This window comes from Engystomops pustulosus, chromosome 2 (assembly GCF_040894005.1).
Source record: "Engystomops pustulosus chromosome 2, aEngPut4.maternal, whole genome shotgun sequence".
Taxonomy (NCBI): Eukaryota; Metazoa; Chordata; class Amphibia; order Anura; family Leptodactylidae; genus Engystomops; species Engystomops pustulosus.
Genome location: NC_092412.1, coordinates 240,028,215 through 240,048,805, shown reverse-complemented (window position 1 = coordinate 240,048,805; position 20,591 = coordinate 240,028,215). Strand labels below are relative to the sequence as shown.

Here is a 20,591-nt window from a genome sequence, read left to right as displayed (position 1 = left end):
GATACCCAATTTATATAGAGGTTTTTTTTGGTTGCCTCGTTTTGCAGAATAGAAACCTCATTTGTTGAGAGATGTTCTAAAAAGCATAACTTTTTTTTATATATATGGAGCTGTTTTAGGGCTTGTTTTTAGCGGGACAAGCTGTACTTTTGGTATTATGTCAGGGTAAAGGTTACTTTTTAGTCAGTTAGTTGGATGTGAAAATATTGTCATTTTTGCGGCGTTCACCATACAAGTTTAGTAACAATTTTATTTTATTCTATGGGTTATTATGGAGATGGTGAAACCCAATGGGGCTAATTTACTTACCTCGTCCTGTCACGATCCCCTATTCGGACGGTCCGACAAGGATGAAGTCTGGAGCTATTCATGCGCTCGTGCACCAGAGTTCCAGTAGCTGGCACTGCTCACACCATAATTAGCAGACACAAGTTAGCAGAAAAAAATGCTGCACTCACCGGAGTAGTGTAGGACAAGCTTCTTTTTATTGTAGCAGAGGTAACAAGACAGAGTGAGGAGCTGCCCCTGTTTTGTGCATACACACACGCTTTCTCAAGCCTGCATCCGTCGCTTCCCCGCCGAGGTCGGCCGGAGTTCACCTTCTTCTTCCCGGTGCTTGTAAGTGTGTGTCTTGCGACACAATTCTAAATGTTAAATCTTGCGTATTGTCTGAATCCGTCGGGTTGTCCGCAGCGACACCCCCCCCCACCACCATTTCTGTCACGTGCGGCAAAATCCCCTGTTAAATGCGACAAAAAACGGAAATCGTCGGGAAACCCAATGGAGATGTGCTCCACGGACCCTTAGTAAATGAACCCCAATATGTTGTGTTTTGTGGTGATTTTCACTTTTTTTAATGTGCACTATGATTTTTATATGGGAAGGGGCATTATTGTTTGGTGTGATGAATGTTCTTGTATATTTTTTCATTTAGCCGTTTATACTGGGCTGAATCAGGTTCCAGACGTCTTCTCTACAACCAATCACATGACTGTGTATTTTACATCAGACGATTCTTCAAACAGAAAAGGATTTCAGGCTAATTTTACCACCGGTTTTCGACTTGGCATGCCAGGTAATAAATCTATTTTCTTCTCTTTACAAGGTTCTTCTTGTTTTCTAAAATCATTACATTACATCAATGTTGTCTGCTGGGAAGTCGGAAAATATGTGATTTAGAGGTTTGGGTGGTGCCAAATTTTAAGTATTTTAAAGTAGGCAGAAACAGATCTAAAGTCTAAAAATGCAATATGTTCCCCAATTATGCAGACTCTACACCGGGGGCGACAATAACAGCTTAAAGGTATTTTCTGGAAAACCCCTTGAGGCCGGGGTGTAAAAAAAGACAATTGTACTTACCCTATTTTGCTCCCAGTTCCCACATCACACTTCCATTCTTATTCAACCTCTTCCAGTCAGTATGGGGTCTCCTTGGACCATGGGACATCTCGGCCAATGTAGAATTTATGACCCCCGACACTTCTGGCCTGACACAGATGTCAAAGACCATAAGTTCAACGGTATTACACTTTGGTTTTCATCGTAACCCCAGCCCTTTTGTATGGAGCTTTAAATTATGGAGCTTTTGTAGAAGAAAATTGGATCTTAAAGGGGTATTCTCGCCTAGGCATTCACATTCAGTTTGATAAATATGCCATACAGTATATAAACATTTCTTCAATAAGATGTTATTTAAAAAAATGTTCCTGTGTGAAGATAATTTCTCATAAATGTAGTTATTTTGTCCCTTAGAAACGAGATAGCTTCCTCGGATACGGCCACCTCTGCCCGAGAGATTGCACAAATAAACATAAAGGTTTTTGTATATGATGTGTCCAGGAGTTACTTCATGTCGCACAGCCGTCCTGTGGTAATGAACGCTGAAGCCAGGTGCTCAGGCAGGACTCTTTAGCGCGAGTCTGGCCACCGCTGCCAGAGTGTGACGTGGTCGTATCCGAGGAAGCCATCTGGTTTCTAAGGGACATCATGGCTACATTTATGAGAAATTATCTTCACACAGGAACATTTTTTTTAATAACATCCAATTGAAGAAATGTTTATAAATGTACGATTAGTGAAACTGAATGTGAGTGCCCAGACGAGAATACCCCTTTAAGGCTACATTTGTGTGTCTTAATTTTGTACAGAAGTATCAGAAAGAAAGTCAAGTTTTGGGAATAGTAAGAGCCAGTCTAGATTTAACTAATTTTATGTCATGGACAAAGTCTCTCATAAAATTTTCCTGGTCTTCTGCTTATGTTCTTCCACACGTTGATACAAACACAATCAAAGCATCTGTACTAATGTCATGACACCTGACTAGAGGATGAGAAGATCGGAACTTACCATTCAGCTTCAGGGTTTGGGTTCAACCCGCGTGACCCACGTGTCGAGCAGCAAATCCAGCAAATTAACACCCTTAGTAACTTGCTATGGCTATCATTGGCCAGGGATGTCCTCTTGACCAATCACAGCCATGGCTAGTAGGTAGAGATGTAAATTTACCACACTGGCTGTCGCTCAGCCAGTCTGGCAATATGTTTTGGTTGCACCGGGGACACTTGGGAATTTCGGGTCTGATCATCCTGACACATGCCCCACCATATTCTCATGCCTTCCTTGGGCATTAATATGATGGAACATCACCAGGGCCTACAGTTATGTGACATGTTACTCTGTTTTTCATACGTTTATAATAATGATATGATGTAATTTCTTGGTGGAGGAATATATGGAACTCATAATGTTTTTGGTTTATAGACAATGGTCATTTTGACCCGGCAACTCAAAAATGTTCATATATTTCATCTAGAATTATATTTAAAATAAATTCAATGATTTAATTTTAAATGTTCTATAATGAAAGGGAAATCCTGTAATTACACTCCGCCACATCTCCCCCCATCTTATGTTTATTCATGTACGCTCGTTGTCCAGATGAAAATATTGAAGTAGGACAATGATTCACTGGTAAACTGAAGTTTTTTTTCTCTCTTTTTAATTTCTGCAAACAAAACTGTAAATGAAAATCTTCAGAATAATCTTCTTCATGTTAGAACAGATGGCTTTCAATTTGCTGTCGCACAGTGTAACATAAATGTGTTTGATCTGGGAAACTTGCTGCTTTCTGTCATTGATAGAAAATAGAAAATTGACTTCTATTACGGCATTATTTATATCACAGCCAGACTGACACATAGACAATCACATAGAGAGAGAAATATGCTGAATGCTAGTAACAGAGGCCATGGAGCCTTCAGCACATCAATGAATAACCTCTTAAAAACCGAGCTGTGAGAAAGGAGGAGGACGGAGGAGACAAAAGTTGTAGACGAGGATTTACTTACTTTGTCTTGGGTAGAACAGTACAGTACGTAGGGTGATATTGCTGGGGGGGGGGGGGGGATTTATCTTAGAATTTTCTATTTCTTTTCTATAGTTTTTGAGACTTTTCTTACATTTGCGCCTAAATTGGCGACTTTCCACTCGCCAAGCAGAGTTAGCCGCACATGAATTTGCAATGTATAAATAATAAAGTTGAAAATGGGGAATATATTGGTATTTATTCATTTCTGTAAAAAAATTAGTGATTTTTTATATTATATTTTATTTGCCTTGCTAACACAAGTAACCATCAAAATCCATTCTGATAAACCAGGGACACTTACTCATAGATCAAGGCACCGCGACTGTGGTGATCTTCTTACAGTTGTTATTTATGACCTCCTGCCTTCTAAAATCAACTTTTAAAGTTATGCTAATGAACCAGAAGGGCTCTGGGGGTGTTACCTGTGGGGGAGCACTTGCCACTGAAACTCCCTGCTGCTGTGAGATTGTGAGCTGTAAAACCAGATCACAAACGGGTTAGGGTTAGCATAATTTTAAAAGTTGATATTAGAAGGAAGGAGGCCATGGATAACAAATATATGAAGATATAACACAGTCACGTCGCCTGGATCTATGAGTAAGTGTCCAGGGTTTATCATGAGGGATTTTGATGGTAGGTTTCCTTCAAATGTAAATGGAATAGCTTTGATATACAGGCAGTCCCCAGGTTACGTACAAGATAGGTTCTGTAGGTTTGTTCTTAAGTTGAATTTATATGTAAGTCGGAACTGTATACTTTATAATTGTAATCCCAGACAAAATTTTTTTGGTCTCTGTGAGAATTGGATTTTAAAAATGTTGAATTGTCATAGGAGCCAGGATTAACACTAAAGCTTCATTACAGACACCTGTGATAACTGTTATAGCTGATCATTGTAGCCCAGGACTAAAGTACAGTAACTTACCAACATCCAGAGGTCCGTTTGTAACTAGGGGTCGTCTGTAAGTCGCATGTTCTTTAGTAGGGGACTGCTTGCATATTATAATATATATTTTTTAGTTTTTGTTACAAAAAAGCTTTTCTTTATAATTTTAATTTGTGTACGTGAGTTTGAATTGTAAAAAATATTTGTTGGAAAAATATCTTTTAATTTTCTGTACATGTATGTATATATGTTTATATAATATTTTATTTTAGTTCTGTAAAATAATAGCTTTATTGTATATTGTTATTATAGTTTGGGTGCAGTATATTATGTCATTTAATGATTCTTTATGAAAAAGTAACTTATAACATGTTGGAGTTTATTTTCTCTAGCACTAACAAATCTTCCTCTTCCTATCATGAAACCATTGAGTTCAATTAATAAATTGTGACTTCTTGCAGCCACCACTGTGGGTTACTTTCCTTACTGGAGAGTATTATTGAGTTTAGAGGTAACGGTATAAATCATAATGCAGTTAGCAACTCGGAACGGGGACTGCAGACATAACAGGAGCTCGTCTGGGGAGGCGGTCACCATCACTTAAAGGGACAATTGTAAAAAGTTGTAAAAATAAAAGACTAAAAATGGGCTACAAATACAATAAAATCAAAAATAGTACTAATCACTTCTTTAGCCTCTTGCTGATCCAGAACTGTATATTTTATCATTGTAATCCCAGCCAGAATTTTTTTGGTCTCTGTGACAATTGGATTTTAAAAATGTTGGGTTGTCATAAGAACCAGGATTAACAATACAGCTTCATTACAGACACCTGTGATAACTGTATCATTGTAGCCTAGGACTAAAGTAGAATAAATTACCAATGTCCATTTGTAACTAGGAGTCGCATGTAAGTCGAGTGTTCTTAAGTAGGGGACCGCCTGTATACTCGAGTATAAGCCGACCCGAGTATAAGCCGAGACCCCTAATTTTACCACCAAAAACTGGGAAAACCTATTGACTCGAGTAAAAGCCGAGGGTGGGAAATGCATTGGTCACAGACCCCCCCAGTATATAGCCAGCCAGCCCCCTATAGTATACAGCCTACCCCCAGTAGTATACAGCCTGCCCCCAGTAGTATACAGCCTGCCCCCAGTAGTATACAGCCACCCCAGCCTGCCCCCAGTAGTAAACAGCCTGCCCCCAGTAGTATACAGCCTACCCCCAGTAGTATACAGCCTGCCCCCAGTAGTATACAGCCTACCCCCAGTAGTATACAGCCAGCCCAGCCTGCCCCCAATAGTATACAGCCTGCCCCCAGTAGTATACAGCTTGCCCCCAGTAGTATACAGCCACCTCAGCCTGCCCCCAGTAGTATACAGCCTGCCCCCAGTAGTATACAGCCTGCCCCTAGTAGTATACAGCCTCTCCAGCATTTAAAAAAAAAAAAAAACTTATATACTCACCCTCCGGTGGCCCCGATGTGCAGTGCTGCTCCCCCGATGTCCGCGCGGCTCGTCTTCTGGCTTCCGCGCCCGTCTTCTTTCTTCCCTAACATCGTGTTGGGCGCCGCCATTGCTCTCTCCCGGCCGGCGCCTAGCATGACGCGCTGCTGCTGCTGACGTCATACTAGGCGCTGCCCGGGACAAAAACATGGCGGCGCCAAGCATGATGTTAGAGAAGAAAGAAGACAGGCGCGGAAGCCAGAAGCCCGCACGGACATCGGGGGAGCAGCGCTGCATATCAGGGCCACTGGAGGGTGAGTATGTAAATTTATTATTTTTAAGTATTTTTTTATACTTCCCCAGTCGTATTGACTCGTGTTTAAGCCGAGGGGACGTTTTTCAGCACATTTTTTGTGCTGAAAAACTCGGCTTATACATGAGTATATACGGTATACTGTATAATACTTCGCAACTACATGGATGCAGCACTGGTTAAAGGGGGTTGTCAGAGAGTATGTAAAAATAATGTGGTGGCCAGGGAGAGGCTGCACTTGTACTTGCCTTGTCTGACGCTCAAAGTGTCCCGCAGCATGGTTCCTCTGTGTTGTGCCCATGTTTGTTTACAGAGGCGTGGAAATTCTGCTTGGACAACTTCCAGGCTGCCCGGCACACCCACCCGATGAGTGTCCAAGCACTGTATGAGTGTTGCTCAGTGTGTGTTACTATTTATTGGTCAAGAGCTCTGCAAGAGGGGCCATTTGTATATGTATAAAAAACCCATGACCTCTCTGGTCACATTGTGACCTCAGCAGCGATGTTGTCACAGATACTTGGGAGTACCGGGACAGAAAGATTCTCTTTGGGAAGAGTCTGTGCACCCTCTGGACCACTGTGAGAGATGGTACTAGCCGATAACCGGGACCAGGACAGGAGCGCCGCAGAGCGGGATGCTCTTGCTGCGGTGGGGTGCCACCAGGTCGTTCCACAGGTGCGACTAGGCCCGCGGTGGCAGCCAAGGTAACAGGGAGCTGGAGGAGATGCAGCCCACAGTCCGAGCCTGGGGTGACAGCAAGAGTACGGCTTGGAAGCAGGAGCAGGCACACGACACAGGCAGACAGGAAAGGACAGGCCCACGGAGGAATGCTGGTGGGAGAGTATGGGAATGCTGGAGACACAGGAGCATCTGGGAACGCTGGACACAAAGGAGATACAGGAGCGTCTGGGAATGTTGGAGACAAACAGGATCATCTGGGAACACTTGGAACACAGGAGGGCTTTCTTTTCAGGGAAATGGCTTGAAGATCCAGTGAGGCAGGAAGGGAGGTGCCGGATTATAAGGGTCAGCCAGCGACAATCAGGAAGATTGGCTTTTTAAGTCCAGGAGAGCCGGCGTGCATGCGCCCTAGGAACGGGGACGCGCGACCTAGTTGGATGGGAAGCAGGCTCATGGAGAGGTAAGTCAGGGCCGGGGGGCACCCCATCACATGGAGAGGCACGGGTGTTCCCGCGATCTGCGACAAGTACCGTGGGTGCATCTGTGACAGTATCCCCTTCTTCTTCCTCCGCCTCTTCTTACGTCTCCTCTAATTCTTCATGGTCACGGGACACCTCTGGAGAATGACAGGAACTGTCAGATGTGGAGACACCATATACATACCCAGGGAACTGTGCAGCCGAAAGCAGGAGTGGCTTCTGGAAAGCCAGAGACTGGAGTGGCTTCTGGAAAGCCAGAGACTGGAGTGGCTTCTGGAAAGCCAGATACTGGAGTGGCTTCTGGAAAGCCGAAGACTGGAATGACTTCTGAAAAGCCAGAGACTGGAGTGGCTTCTGGAAAGCCAGAGACTGGAGTGGCTTCTGGAAAGCCAGAGACTGGAGTGGCTTCTGGAAAGCCGAAGACTGGAATGACTTCTGAAAAGCCAGAGACTGGAGTGGCTTCTGGAAAGCCAGAGACTGGAGTGGCTTCTGGAAAGCCAGATACTGGAGTGGCTTATGGAAAGCCAAAGACTGGAGTGACTTCTGAAAAGCCAGAGACTGGAGTGGCTTCTTGAAAGCCGGAGACTGGAGTGGCTTCTGGAAAGCCAGAGACTGGAGTGGCTTCTGGAAAGCCGAAGACTGGAATGACTTCTGAAAAGCCAGAGACTGGAGTGGCTTCTGGAAAGCCAGAGACTGGAGTGGCTTCTGGAAAGCCAGATACTGGAGTGGCTTATGGAAAGCCAAAGACTGGAGTGACTTCTGGAAAGCCGAAGACTGGAATGACTTCTGAAAAGCCAGAGACTGGAGTGGCTTCTGGAAAGCCAGAGACTGGAGTGGCTTCTGGAAAGCCAGATACTGGAGTGGCTTCTGGAAAGCCAAAGACTGGAGTGACTTCTGAAAAGCCAGAGACTGGAGTGGCTTCTGGAAAGCCGGAGACTGGAGTGGCTTCTGGAAAGCCGGAGACTGGAGTGGCTTCTGGAAAGCCGGAGACTGGAGTGGCTTCTGGAAAGCCAGAGACTGGAGTGGCTTCTGGAAAGCCAGAGACTGGAGTGGCTTCTGGAAAGCCAAAGACTGGAGTGACTTCTGAAAAGCCAGAGACTGGAGTGGCTTCTGGAAAGCAAGAGACTGGAGTGGCTTCTGGTAAGCCAGAGACTGGAGTGGCTTCTGGTAAGCCGGAGACTGGAGTGGCTTCTGGAAAGCCAGAGACTGGTGTGGCTTCTGGAAAGCCGGAGACTGGAGTGGCTTCTGGAAAGCCGAAGACTGGAGTGGCTTCTGGAAAGCCGAAGACTGGAATGACTTCTGGAAAGCCAGAGACTGGAGTGGCTTCTGGAAAGCCGGAGACTGGAGTGGCTTCTGGAAATCCAGAGACTGGAGTGGCTTCTGTAAATCCAGAGACTGGAGTGGCTTCTGGAAAGCCGGAGACTGGAGTGGCTTCTGGAAAGTAGGAGACTGGAGTAAAGTGAACTGAATCTAAGGAGAAAACCGTATTAAAGTATGAGAAGAGTTGCAATTTCTTTCTTCTCCTCCCTTTCTCAGAAACTATTGGTCAATAGTTAAAATAGAATTTACATTACAGAAATTACATTGTTTTTAGGCCGCTTTCACAACTTTAAAATTTTAGGAACTGCAGCAGTAAAAATGCAGATAAACATAGTGTGGCACATTTACTTACCCGTCCGGAGGAGTTCACAGAAAGTGCATTGTCTGGCGATCATGCACTGTGCTGCCATTCACTAAGATTGGGCACCCGATATCCTGCATATGTCGCTTCCCCACTCAGGTCAGACAGAATTCACCTTCTTCTTCCTGGTGCATGTAAGTGCATATTCGTGCGACACAATTCGAATGTTAAATCCCGAGCTCAGTCCGAATCGCGTGCGACAAAATCCCATGTTAAATACTTGTCCCAGTGGCGGAAATCCCGAAAACGTTGGAATGTCCGGTGAAAGTGCGTCCACGGACCCTTAGTAAATAAGTTCCAGTGTATCGTTCATTGATGTGTTTTGTAAGGGCGGTTGATTCAAGGTTTCAGCTACCTTTATTTTCCTTATGTAGACAAAAGGCTATTCATGCCTGATTACATAATCGAAGAAATTGTAAACAAATTGTCATTCATTTTTTCAGTACATACACAGGGCAAATGTTACAGGAATAAGATTTTAAGGCTTTGGTGGTGTCAATAACCCAATTAGTGGATACTTACGTCAATTACGGCTCAAGATAATGGTTGGACTTCGGCAGAATGTGTTTATTTTTTCAGAAGAAATGTTATGTCTATATTCAGCTTAAGTCAGACTCTAGGGACAAGTACACATAGGTGAGGGTCATGGGCAGCACTTAGGTTAGTTCCATTGGGAAAGTTTATTTTGATGTGTCTTTGATATTTTCCCTTTTAAGTTCATGAAAAGATCCTGAATATAAAAGCCAGATGATGACTGCGTTTTCTCAATAAAAGAACAAATAATACCCAATAAAAAACTGATATATATATATATATATACACTCACCGGCCACTTTATTAGGTACACCATGCTAGTAACGGGTTGGACCACCTTTTGCCTTCAGAACTGCCTCAATTCTTCGTGGCATAGATTCAACAAGGTGCTGGAAGCATTCCTCAGAGATTTTGGTCCATATTGACATGATGGCATCACACAGTTGCCGTTCCACCACATCCCAAAGATGCTCTATTGGATTGAAATCTGGTGACTTTGGAGGCCATTTGAGTACAGTGAACTCATTGTCATGTTCAAGAAACCAGTCTGAGATGATTCCAGCTTTATGACATGGCGCATTATCCTGCTGAAAGTAGCCATCAGATGTTGGGTACATTGTGGTCATAAAGGGATGGACATGGTCAGCAACAATATTCAGGTAGGCTGTGGTGTTGCAACGATGCTCAATTGGTACCAAGGGGCCCAAAGAGTGCCAAGAAAATATTCCCCACACCATGACACCACCACCACCAGCCTGAACCGTTGATACAAGGCAGGATGGATCCATGCTTTCATGTTGTTGACGCCAAATTCTGACCCTACCATCCGAATGTCGCAGCAGAATTCGAGACTCATCAGACCAGGCAACGTTTTTCCAATCTTCTACTGTCCAATTTCGATGAGCTTGTGCAAATTGTAGCCTCAGTTTCCTGTTCTTAGCTGAAAGGAGTGGCACCCGGTGTGGTCTTCTGCTGCTGTAGCCCATCTGCCTCAAAGTTCGACGTACTGTGCGTTCAGAGATGCTCTTTTGCCTACCTTGGTTGTAACGGGTGGCGATTTGAGTCACTGTTGCCTTTCTATCAGTTCAAACCAGTCTGCCCATTCTCCTCTGATCCTCTGGCATCAACAAGGCATTTCCGCCCACAGAACTGCCGCTCACTGGATGTTTTTTCTTTTTCGGACCATTCTCTATAAACCCTAGAGATGGTTGTGCGTGAAAATCCCAGTAGATCAGCAGTTTCTGAAATACTCAGACCAGCCCTTCTGGCACCAACAACCATGCCACGTTCAAAGGCACTCAAATCACCTTTCTTCCCCATACTGATGCTCGGTTTGAACTGCAGGAGATTGTCTTGACCATGTCTACATGCCTAAATGCACTGAGTTGTCGTCATGTGATTGGCTGATTAGAAATTAAGTGTTAAGGAGCAGTTGGACAGGTGTACCTAATAAAGTGGCCGATGAGTGTATATATATATATTAGTGGGAGATTTGGCCCAGTAGAGATTAAGGTAGCGAGGTTTGTATGCAGTTTAAGACTGGAACATAGCTCAGGACTCTTCCTGCTGCTGGCAGGACCTCTCCTCCAGTTGCTGGAACATGGGTTGCTGCTGGTGGGACCTCTCCTCCAGTTGCTGGACCATGGGTTGCTGCTGGTGGGACCTCTCCTCCTGTTGCTGGAGCATGGATTGCTGCAGCTGCCGATTAGCTCTGGACTCCTCTTGCAGATATTTAATAAAGTCCTCCATATTGACTTTATCCTGCAATTTGCCTGCTGCTTTTATCCAGGCCATGCAATGTTGCAGGATCTAGCTAGCCTTTTCCGGTGTTTGTCTTTTGAACTGCCCGCATCCTCGACCATATGTGGGAGCTTTGGCCCAGTAGAGACAGAGGTAGCGAGGTTTGTATGCAGTTCAAGACAGTGACACCAAAGTTCCGTCCAGACAGGTCTCACCTGTGTTTGTTCCAGCAGCTGCTACAAAATAAAACAGCCTACACATACAGGCAACAAAACATAAACAAAATCCTACCTGTCTGGGGTAAACAGAGTTCCTCTAACTCACCACTAAAACACAAAAGACGTTGCTGCTCCAGGAGCAGGGGTCAGGACTGTGTGCTTTCCAGCCTCCTCTCAACTCTGCTCAGCAGCTTTATGCAGCCTGATTAGGCTGCTAACTCCACCTGTGTCCGAGGTGCTGGACAACACAACCTCAGCACTAAGGCTGGTGCCACATGTAGCCCTTTGTCTGCGCTTGCAAACGCCGGTGTTTTGTGTTAATTTAACGCAGAACACCGACGGCTCGTTCCCGATCGCAGGCGTTTCCATAGAAATGCCGGTGCGATCGGGCCGAGGTCCGCCCCGGTGGGTGCGACTTTGTCTGCGCTTGCGTTTGCAAGCGCAGACAAAGCACTACGTGTAGCACCAGCCTAAGGCCTTGCATAGTAGGAAAACCCAGGGGAAACATATCTCCCATCCACATCCAAATAAGGTACTTTTACTCCAATGTGTCCATGCAGCATTTTAGCTTCTTCACACCAGAGCCTTTCTTAAGGCTATAAAACAGTGATCAGGGCCGGCCGGGGAAGTGGGGCCCTAAAATTAAACAATTTTATGAATGGTTACATTCAGTTAGAGGCTCCTTTAGCCCTGCACAATAATAACACTTTGTAGCTACAAGCAGTATTATGGTAAGTATCTGTAATATGGGACTGTAGGGGAATTGTATAGGAGAGTGATAGACCACATTGGCAGAGGGAAACCTTTGCCTGCTAAAAACCTGCTAAATACCTGTCCCAGCGGCGTGATATCCGAAAACGCCAGAAAACCCAACGGAAATTTGATCCGCGGTCCCTTAGTAAATAAGTCCCTATATGTCACTGCCATCCATAGATTGAGAGACGTGTGATGGGCATGGACTAAAATAATTCCCTACACCCCATGTTCCCCTTCATCCTGTTCCCCATGACCCTGTGTCCCACCTTATTCCCCACAATCCCATATTTTATAAATGCTTTGGCAATGCTAACTTGTATTTGGTCCTGCTAATAAATCTTATTTGAATCTTTATTTAATAGATAGATGAATAGATAATAGGTATATAGATAGAGGTTATATAGATAAATAGATAGACAAAAAATCTAGATAGATAAATGGTCAGATTCATAGATACGAAATTAACAAATGAATGCAGATTGATGACTAGGCGATAGGTTCCGATAGGTTCAGAGATACGCACGCACATCTGCAAAGTGAAGAATAGAATTAAAACATTAAAAACAGTGAATACAGGAGCATTTAAGTGCAGAACACATTGAAAGAACAATATTCTTCACATTCCAGATGTTCCAAACATCTCCGAACCTAGCGGGAGACACGCGCGCACACCTGGAAAGTGAAGAATAGTGTTATTTCAATGTGTTCTTACAAGTAAAACATCAGGAAACATCTGGAATATTTAATTAAGCGCTGTTCTTTTACTGTTCTGTTTTAGCAAAAAAATGCTCGGGTCTCCCATTGACTTCAATGTGGCTCGTTTTTCGAGACGAGCACCCGAGCATCGGGAAAAGTTCATCTCGAATAACAAGCACCCGAGCATTTTAGTGCTCGCTCATCTCAAATAGAAGGATACCCTAAAACCGGTGGCACAACAGGAAGCACTGAGCATGTGAAGACCAGTGCTGCCGGATTCGCAAACATCTGAGCCATGTATGGGGGCGTCTCTGTAGGGCCACTGGGTGCTTGTAATAGCCATAGACAGTATAGACCAGTGATGGCGAACCTTTTAGAGACCGAGTGCCCAAACTACATCAAAGACCCACTTATTTATCGCAAAGTGCCAACACAGAAATGTAATTTGTGATTTATACTCCCTTCTCTGTCACAGCTTACATTGATACCAGCACCTGAGGACACCAATAAAGCAGAAAATAGTCCCAGGTAGCGCTGTCACTTTAAACTACCTCTGTGCACAGCAAGTCCTGGGCTGTCTGGGACTGCAGGAAGATACCTGGAGTCATCTCTGGTGATGGCCTGAGTGCCCACAGAAAGGGCTCCGAGTGCCACCTCTGGCACCAGTGCCATAGGTTAGCCACCACTGATATAGACTATGCTGATCCTGCAGTAGGCCCTGTAGCAAATGAACAGATTATAAAAATTTTGGGGGACCATTCCCAGCTATATAAAACACGCATTATGAATCACTCTACCCTGGGGAATCCGCCTATGGATTTACTTCAATAAGTAGATTTCAGATGGTAGATTCCCTTTAAATAGACAAAAGTCCATATTTTGGGAACCAGATTTGTCCAATGGGCTATTAATCAAGAGGAAATACAATATCATTCCACCCACTATAAGCCAATTGGAATCAGCCTTATGGAAATTTTGCCTTGATCAACAGGAATTAAACACAGTTGAAGTCATATGTCTTTATTCAACTGTTTTTCATATGATAACATGTTGGGCAGCAGGTAACAGTAAGTTCTCATACTTGATGGGGCACATTTACTAAGGGTCCGAATCGGTCTTTTTCGTCAGGTTTCCCAAAAATGACTGGTTTGCGCAGAATTGCCCTGTGTTTTTGGCGCATGCGACCGGATTGTGGCGCATCGGCGCCGGCATGCATACGACGGAAATTGGGGGCGTGGCAGTTGGAAAACCTGAGGGATTCGGAAAAACCGTGTGATTTACATGCACCAGGAATAGGTTGGTGAACTCCGGTGAACCCCGGCAGACCTCGGCGCAGCAGCGACACCTGGTGGACATCGGGGGCACTACCTTAGTGAATCGCCAGAAGATCCGAATCCTCGACGGAGAACGCGCCGCTGGATCGCGACAGGACCGTGTAAGTAAATAACCCCCGATGTGTTGATGGCATCTAAAAAGGGCAAAAGAAGAATCAATACAACTCTGACCAGGACCAGTAGACGATGAACAGGTATCTAGGTGGAAGCACCTAAAACGGTATTTCTAGTGTGACATTCACAGTTTGCAGTGATTGGTCCTGGACATAATAAAAGTGTCCGAAGAAAGGGATACCTAAAGCTCATTTTTACGTGTTCACTCAAGACCTGAATGTGCAATATAAATATCTGGCTGTCAATCTGGTTGTCAATTACGTTTCTTAGTTGTAGGTTATGACTTACTCCGTCTCTAGTTATCCTGGAGTTCGTTGGCGGAGATAAGATGTTATGATGTCTGCCATATACAACTCATCAAAAAGCATTAGACTAGGTTCCATAAATTTCATTTATGCACTCATTCATTTATTTGGAAGGTGTATAAAAAACATTATAGAAAAGTACCTATCAGTATTGATATGAATGAAGCACTTGGGGTGAGATAGAAAACCTACCATTAGCTCCAGCATTCTCATATATGGACATATGTAATGTAAAACTTCAGTAGGCTGAGAAGGCACCTTAGTAGACTGAGATAGGTGTAGCATAATGAATGTTAGTTAGGCTATGTGCACTCGACAATATGTGGGGCTGTGAGCTAGCATCACAAATTGTGGCTAGATCACGACCACCATAGAGGTGGTCATAGTGCAGTGAGCACAACTGCACCTTGGCTACTCAGCATCTCTGAGCGGGCATAGATTGTATTAGAGCCATGGATGTATTTTTACTAATTATACGTTTGAGTACCTCTGATGCTTGATATGGTGGAAGCCTTTTCAATAACAATATGATATGATGAGTAATTATAATACTCATTATATACTCTATTGTGCCATTTATTTATATGGATTTATGGAGCAGAACTTTGCTTATAACCGGTAACGATCAGGAATTATAATCCAATGAAGTCACCTTACAAATTAAGTTAGGCATCACACCATCGAGCTGCAATTCTAGTTAATTGGCTAAGTGAAATGGTGTGTTTCCAGTTGACAACACAAGATAAAGGGGAAGCAACTGAGCATATTATACAGTATACTGATCCTTAAAAAAAACTTATAGGTAATAAAAGGGCGATTAGATGGTAAAATACTAGAAAACTGCAACATACAACAATAAAATCATATTTAAGAAAGTATGATGGCATCTGATTGATTTGAATGGAAATTAGCCACCAGGATCAAGGAATGATTTGCATAATTTTTAAAGCCTTTTTTGTAAAAGCAAGGACAAAAGAAGTTAAAAGATGATCAGATTCTGGCAGAAGGGGCACACATCACTATGCCCGTGTGCTTGGTTTACAATTCTTCATCCTGGTGGTCGATTTCCCAGGATGAAGATTGTAAACTGAGCATGCTGACATAGTGATGTGTGCCCCCTCTGGCAGAAGCTGCTTTTCTTGTAGCTTTGTGTGCCTTTGTTTTTTAAAAAAATAGGTTTTAAAAACTATGCAGATGAGCCTTCGGGGCTCAAAGCTCCATTGGCATCTATAGAGTCTGGAGCCCCTGAGGCTCATTTGGATCATTTCTGAAACTTTTTTTTATCATAAAAACAAGGTCCTAAGAAGCTAAAAGAACCTGCTAGAGGGGGCACTCACCAGTATGTCCATGTGCTTGGTTTACAATTCTTTATCCTGGTAGTTGATTTCCTTCAAGTCCAGTAGTTAGGATGAATTAGGGTTCTTCTCATAAATTACTTATATATACATATCTGATTGTGAAGATTCTAACTTTTGGGTCCCCCTTGTGATCAGCAAATTGGGGGATCATGAATCCTCCCTAGTTGCTTAGTTTAAGAGGTTTGTCCTGTGAACCATAAACCGCTAAAGTCAATGGAGTTCACAAAAAGTTTTCATCGTGATGTCCATAGATTACTATGGGTCAAAACATGGCAAAGGGAGATCTGTTATACTTAATTCTGCCAATCATGAAGCGTCCAAACAGCTGACCACAAGATATGTTAAAAATAGTGAACATCAACATCTGCAAAGAGTTCTCTCCTTGTTTGTGTGGGTTTCCTCCGGGTCCTCCGGTTTCCTCCCACACTCCAAAACATACTGGTAGGTTGATTAGATTGTGAGCCCCATGGGGACAGGGATTGATTTGTCGGGCGCTGTGCAGTGCTGCGTAATCTGTGTGTGTGCTTTATAAAAAGAATATATATAAAGAATTATTATAGTGATGAGTGGACCCGTTAAAGTCTGAATTTAAAATCCTGTTCCAAAGCCCAAACCCAGACCCAACCAGTAATAACTGAGGTTGGAGCTGGCACCATTCACATATGTTAACAGTTTGAATAATGCCAGCAGCAATTACACTACACGCAGGCACTAACCTACCAGCGGTGCTGAACACTGACTTTTTGGGGTTCAGGTCAAAAAATGTCAAATGTCAAAAAAGTGGCAATTCGGAAATATTTCCCATCACACATTTTTTTTTGATAGAATGGGACTTGGAGAGCTCTGATACCTAACACGTGTTTATTTAAAATTAATTCTAGGGAAAGGGGATTTGAACTTTTAGGCGGTCCCCTACTTAAGAACACTCGACTTACATACGACCCCCAGTTACAAACGGACCTCTGGATATTGGTAATTTATTGTACTTTATCCCTAGGCTACAATGATCAGCTGTAACAGTTATCAAATGTATCTACTGTATAATGAAGCTTTAGTGTTAATATTGAATCTTATGACAACCCAACATTTTTAAAATCCAATTGTCACAGAGACCAAAAAAGTTCTGGCTGGGATTACAATGATAATATATACAGTTCCGACTTACATACAAACTCAACTTAAGAACAAACCTACAGACCCTATCTTGTATGTAACCCGGGGACTGCCTGTACCTGCAGACCCCTTAGGGTACTTTAACCCAAGAGGGTCTGATACTTCCTGCCATATACTACAATGGTGCTTCATTGCAGTATATGGTGTTTTGCTAATGATCTGTTTTAAGTGAAGTATGCTTGAAGAGGACTCAGTCTGTGAACCTTCTTCAAATATCCTTAACGGCACTGTGATTTACTAGTCATAATTTTAATGGACCATACAACCAATCCGTTATTAACCTCAAAATAATTGTAGGAAAACTAATAGGCTACATCTTTTAAGGACCCATGAAAGTGGGTGACAGTTATGCAGTTTGGCACTAAAAAACTGAACAAAAAACTCACATAGAATTTACTTTAGAGAAAACTGTATTTATAACACACATGTGCCTTAAAGTTGAACACAACGGGGGACACGTATCTTTATTTCTGTTAGTTAAATTGTTTTATTTTTGCAACATTTGTCATTTTTACGACTTTTGCTGACGTACACCTTGGTCTGCACCTTGTGCAGTGTTGCCTTATGATTATTTATTTTCCCAATGTTCTATGCAAGTTTTCACTTACGTATCACTTCTTTTGCTTATTTTTGCGACTTTTAGGCAATTTGACCTGATTTTAACATGTAAATTGGAATTATTTCACATGCTTAGAATTTTGCACATTAACCTGTTATTTTTTGGTTGCGTTTTAAAAGAGATTACAACAGCTGAGAATTTGCATAATAACATTACAGTTAATTAATATTTGCTTGTGGCTTGTGTCATCTCCTGTATATAACCCCTCACATGGCTTGTACCCTCTCCTGTATATAATCCCTCACATGTCTTGTGTCCTCTCCTGTATATAACCCTCTCACATGGCTTGTATCCTCTCCTGTATATAGCCCCTCACATGGCTTGTATCATCTCCTGCATATAACCTCTCACATGTCTTGTGTCCTCTCCTGTATATAACCCCCTCACATGGCTTGTATCCTCTCCTGTATATAACCCCTCACATGGCTTGTATCCTCTCCAGTATATAACCCTTCACATGGCTTGTATCCTCTCCTGTATATAACCCCTCACATGGCTTGTATCCTCTCCTGTATATAACCCCTCACATGGCTTGTATCCTCTCCTGTATATAACCCCTCACATGGCTTGTATCCTCTCCTGTATGTAACCCCTCACATGGCTTGTATCCTCTCCTGTATATAACCCCTCACATGGCTTGTATCCTCTCCTGTATATAACCCCTCACATGGCTTGTGTCCTCTCCTGTATATAACCCCTCACATGGCCTGTGTCCTCTCCTTTATATAACCCCCTCACATGGCTTGTGTCCTCTCCTGTATATAACCCCTCACATGGCTTGTGTCCTCTCCTGTATGTAACCCCTCACATGGCTTGTGTCCTCTCCTGTATATAACCCCTCATATGTCTTGTGTCCTCTCCTGTATATAACCCCTCACATGTCTTGTGCCCTCTCCTGTATATAACCCCTCACATGGCTTGTGTCCTCTCCTGTATATAACCTCTCACATCACTTGTATCCTCTCCTGTATATAACCCCTCGCATGGCTTGTATCCTCTCCTGTATATAACGCCCCTCACATGGCTTGTATCCTCTCCTGTATATAACCCCTCACATGGCTTGTGGCCTCTCCTGTATATAACCCCTCACATGGCTTGTATCCTCTCCTGTAGGTAACCCCTCACATGGCTTGTATCCTTTCCTGTATATAACCCCTCACATGGATTGTGTCATCTCCTGTATATAACCCCTCACATGGCTTGTATCCTTTCCTGTATATAACCCCTCACATGTCTTGTATCCTCTCCTGTATATAACCCCTCACATGGCTTGTGTCCACTCCTGTATATAACCCCTCACATAGCTTGTATCCTTTCCTGTATATAACCCCTTCACATGGCTTGTATCCTTTCCTGTATATATCCCCTCACATGGCTTGTGTCCTCTCCTGCATATAACCCCTCACATGGCTTGTATCCTTTCCTGTATATATCCCCTCACATGGCTTGTGTCCTCTCCTGTACATAACCCCCTCACATGGCTTGTATCCTTTCCTGTATATAACCCCTCACATGTCTTGTATCCTCTCCTGTATATAACCCCTCACATGGCTTGTGTCCACTCCTGTATATAACCCCTCACATAGCTTGTATCCTTTCCTGTATATAACCCCTTCACATGGCTTGTATCCTTTCCTGTATATATCCCCTCACATGGCTTGTGTCCTCTCCTGCATATAACCCCTCACATGGCTTGTGTCCTCTCCTGTATATAACCCCCTCACATGTCTTGTATCCTCTCCTGTATATAACCCCTCACATGGCTTGTGTCCTGTCCTGTATATAACCCCCTCACATGGCTTGTGTCCTCTCCTGTATATAACCCCTCACATGGCTTGTGTCCACTCCTGTATATAACCCTTCACATGGTTTGTATCCTCTCCTGTATATAACCCTCACATGGCTTGTGTCCTCTCCTGTATATAACCCCTCACATGGCTTGTGTCCTCTCCTGTATATAACCCCTCACATGGCTTGTTTCCTCAACTGTATATAACCCCTCACATGGCTTGTATCCTCTCCTGTATATAACCCTCTCACATCACTTGTATCCTCTCCTGTATATAACCCCTCACATGGCTTGTATCCTCTCCTGTATATAACGCCCCTCACATGGCTTGTATCCTCTCCTGTATATAACCCCTCACATGGCTTGTGTCCTCTCCTGTATATAACCCCTGACATGGCTTGTTTCCTCAACTGTATATAACCCCTCACATGGCTTGTATCCTCTCCTGTATATAACCCTCTCACATCACTTGTATCCTCTCCTGTATATAACCCCTCACATGGCTTGTATCCTCTCCTGTATATAACGCCCCTCACATGGCTTGTATCCTCTCCTGTATATAACCCCTCACATGGCTTGTGTCCTCTCCTGTATATAACCCCTCACATGGCTTGTATCCTCTCCTGTAGGTAACCCCTCACATGGCTTGTATCCTTTCCTGTATATAACCCCTCACATGGATTGTGTCATCTCCTGTATATAACCCCTCACATGGCTTGTATCCTCTCCTGTATATAACCCCTCACATGGCTTGTGTCCAGTCCTGTATATAACCCCTCACATAGCTTGTATCCTTTCCTGTATATAACCCCTTCACATGGCTTGTATCCTTTCCTGTATATAACCCCTCACATGGCTTGTGTCCACTCCTGTATATAATCCTTCACATGGTTTGTATCCTCTCCTGTATATAACCGTCACATGGCTTGTGTCCTCTCCTGTATATAACCCCTCACATGGCTTGTATCCTCTCCTGTATATAACCCCCTCACATGGCTTGTATCCTCTCTTGTATATAATTCCCTCACATGGCTTGTATCCTCTCCTATATATAACCCCTCACATGGCTTGTGTCCTCTCCTGTATATAACCCCATCACATGG

The 20,591-nt window shown here is 43.5% G+C and overlaps 1 protein-coding gene across 1 annotated transcript in view; it reads left to right on the top strand.

Annotated features, from left to right (window-relative positions):
* Positions 1–20,591, top strand: part of TMPRSS15 (transmembrane serine protease 15) — a 184,103-nt gene that overhangs the window by 96,723 nt on the left and 66,789 nt on the right. Inside the window, exon 16 of the mRNA XM_072133217.1 lies at positions 935–1,075. Coding sequence (XP_071989318.1) covers positions 935–1,075 — 141 coding nt within the window. The remainder of the gene's footprint in view (positions 1–934; positions 1,076–20,591) is intronic.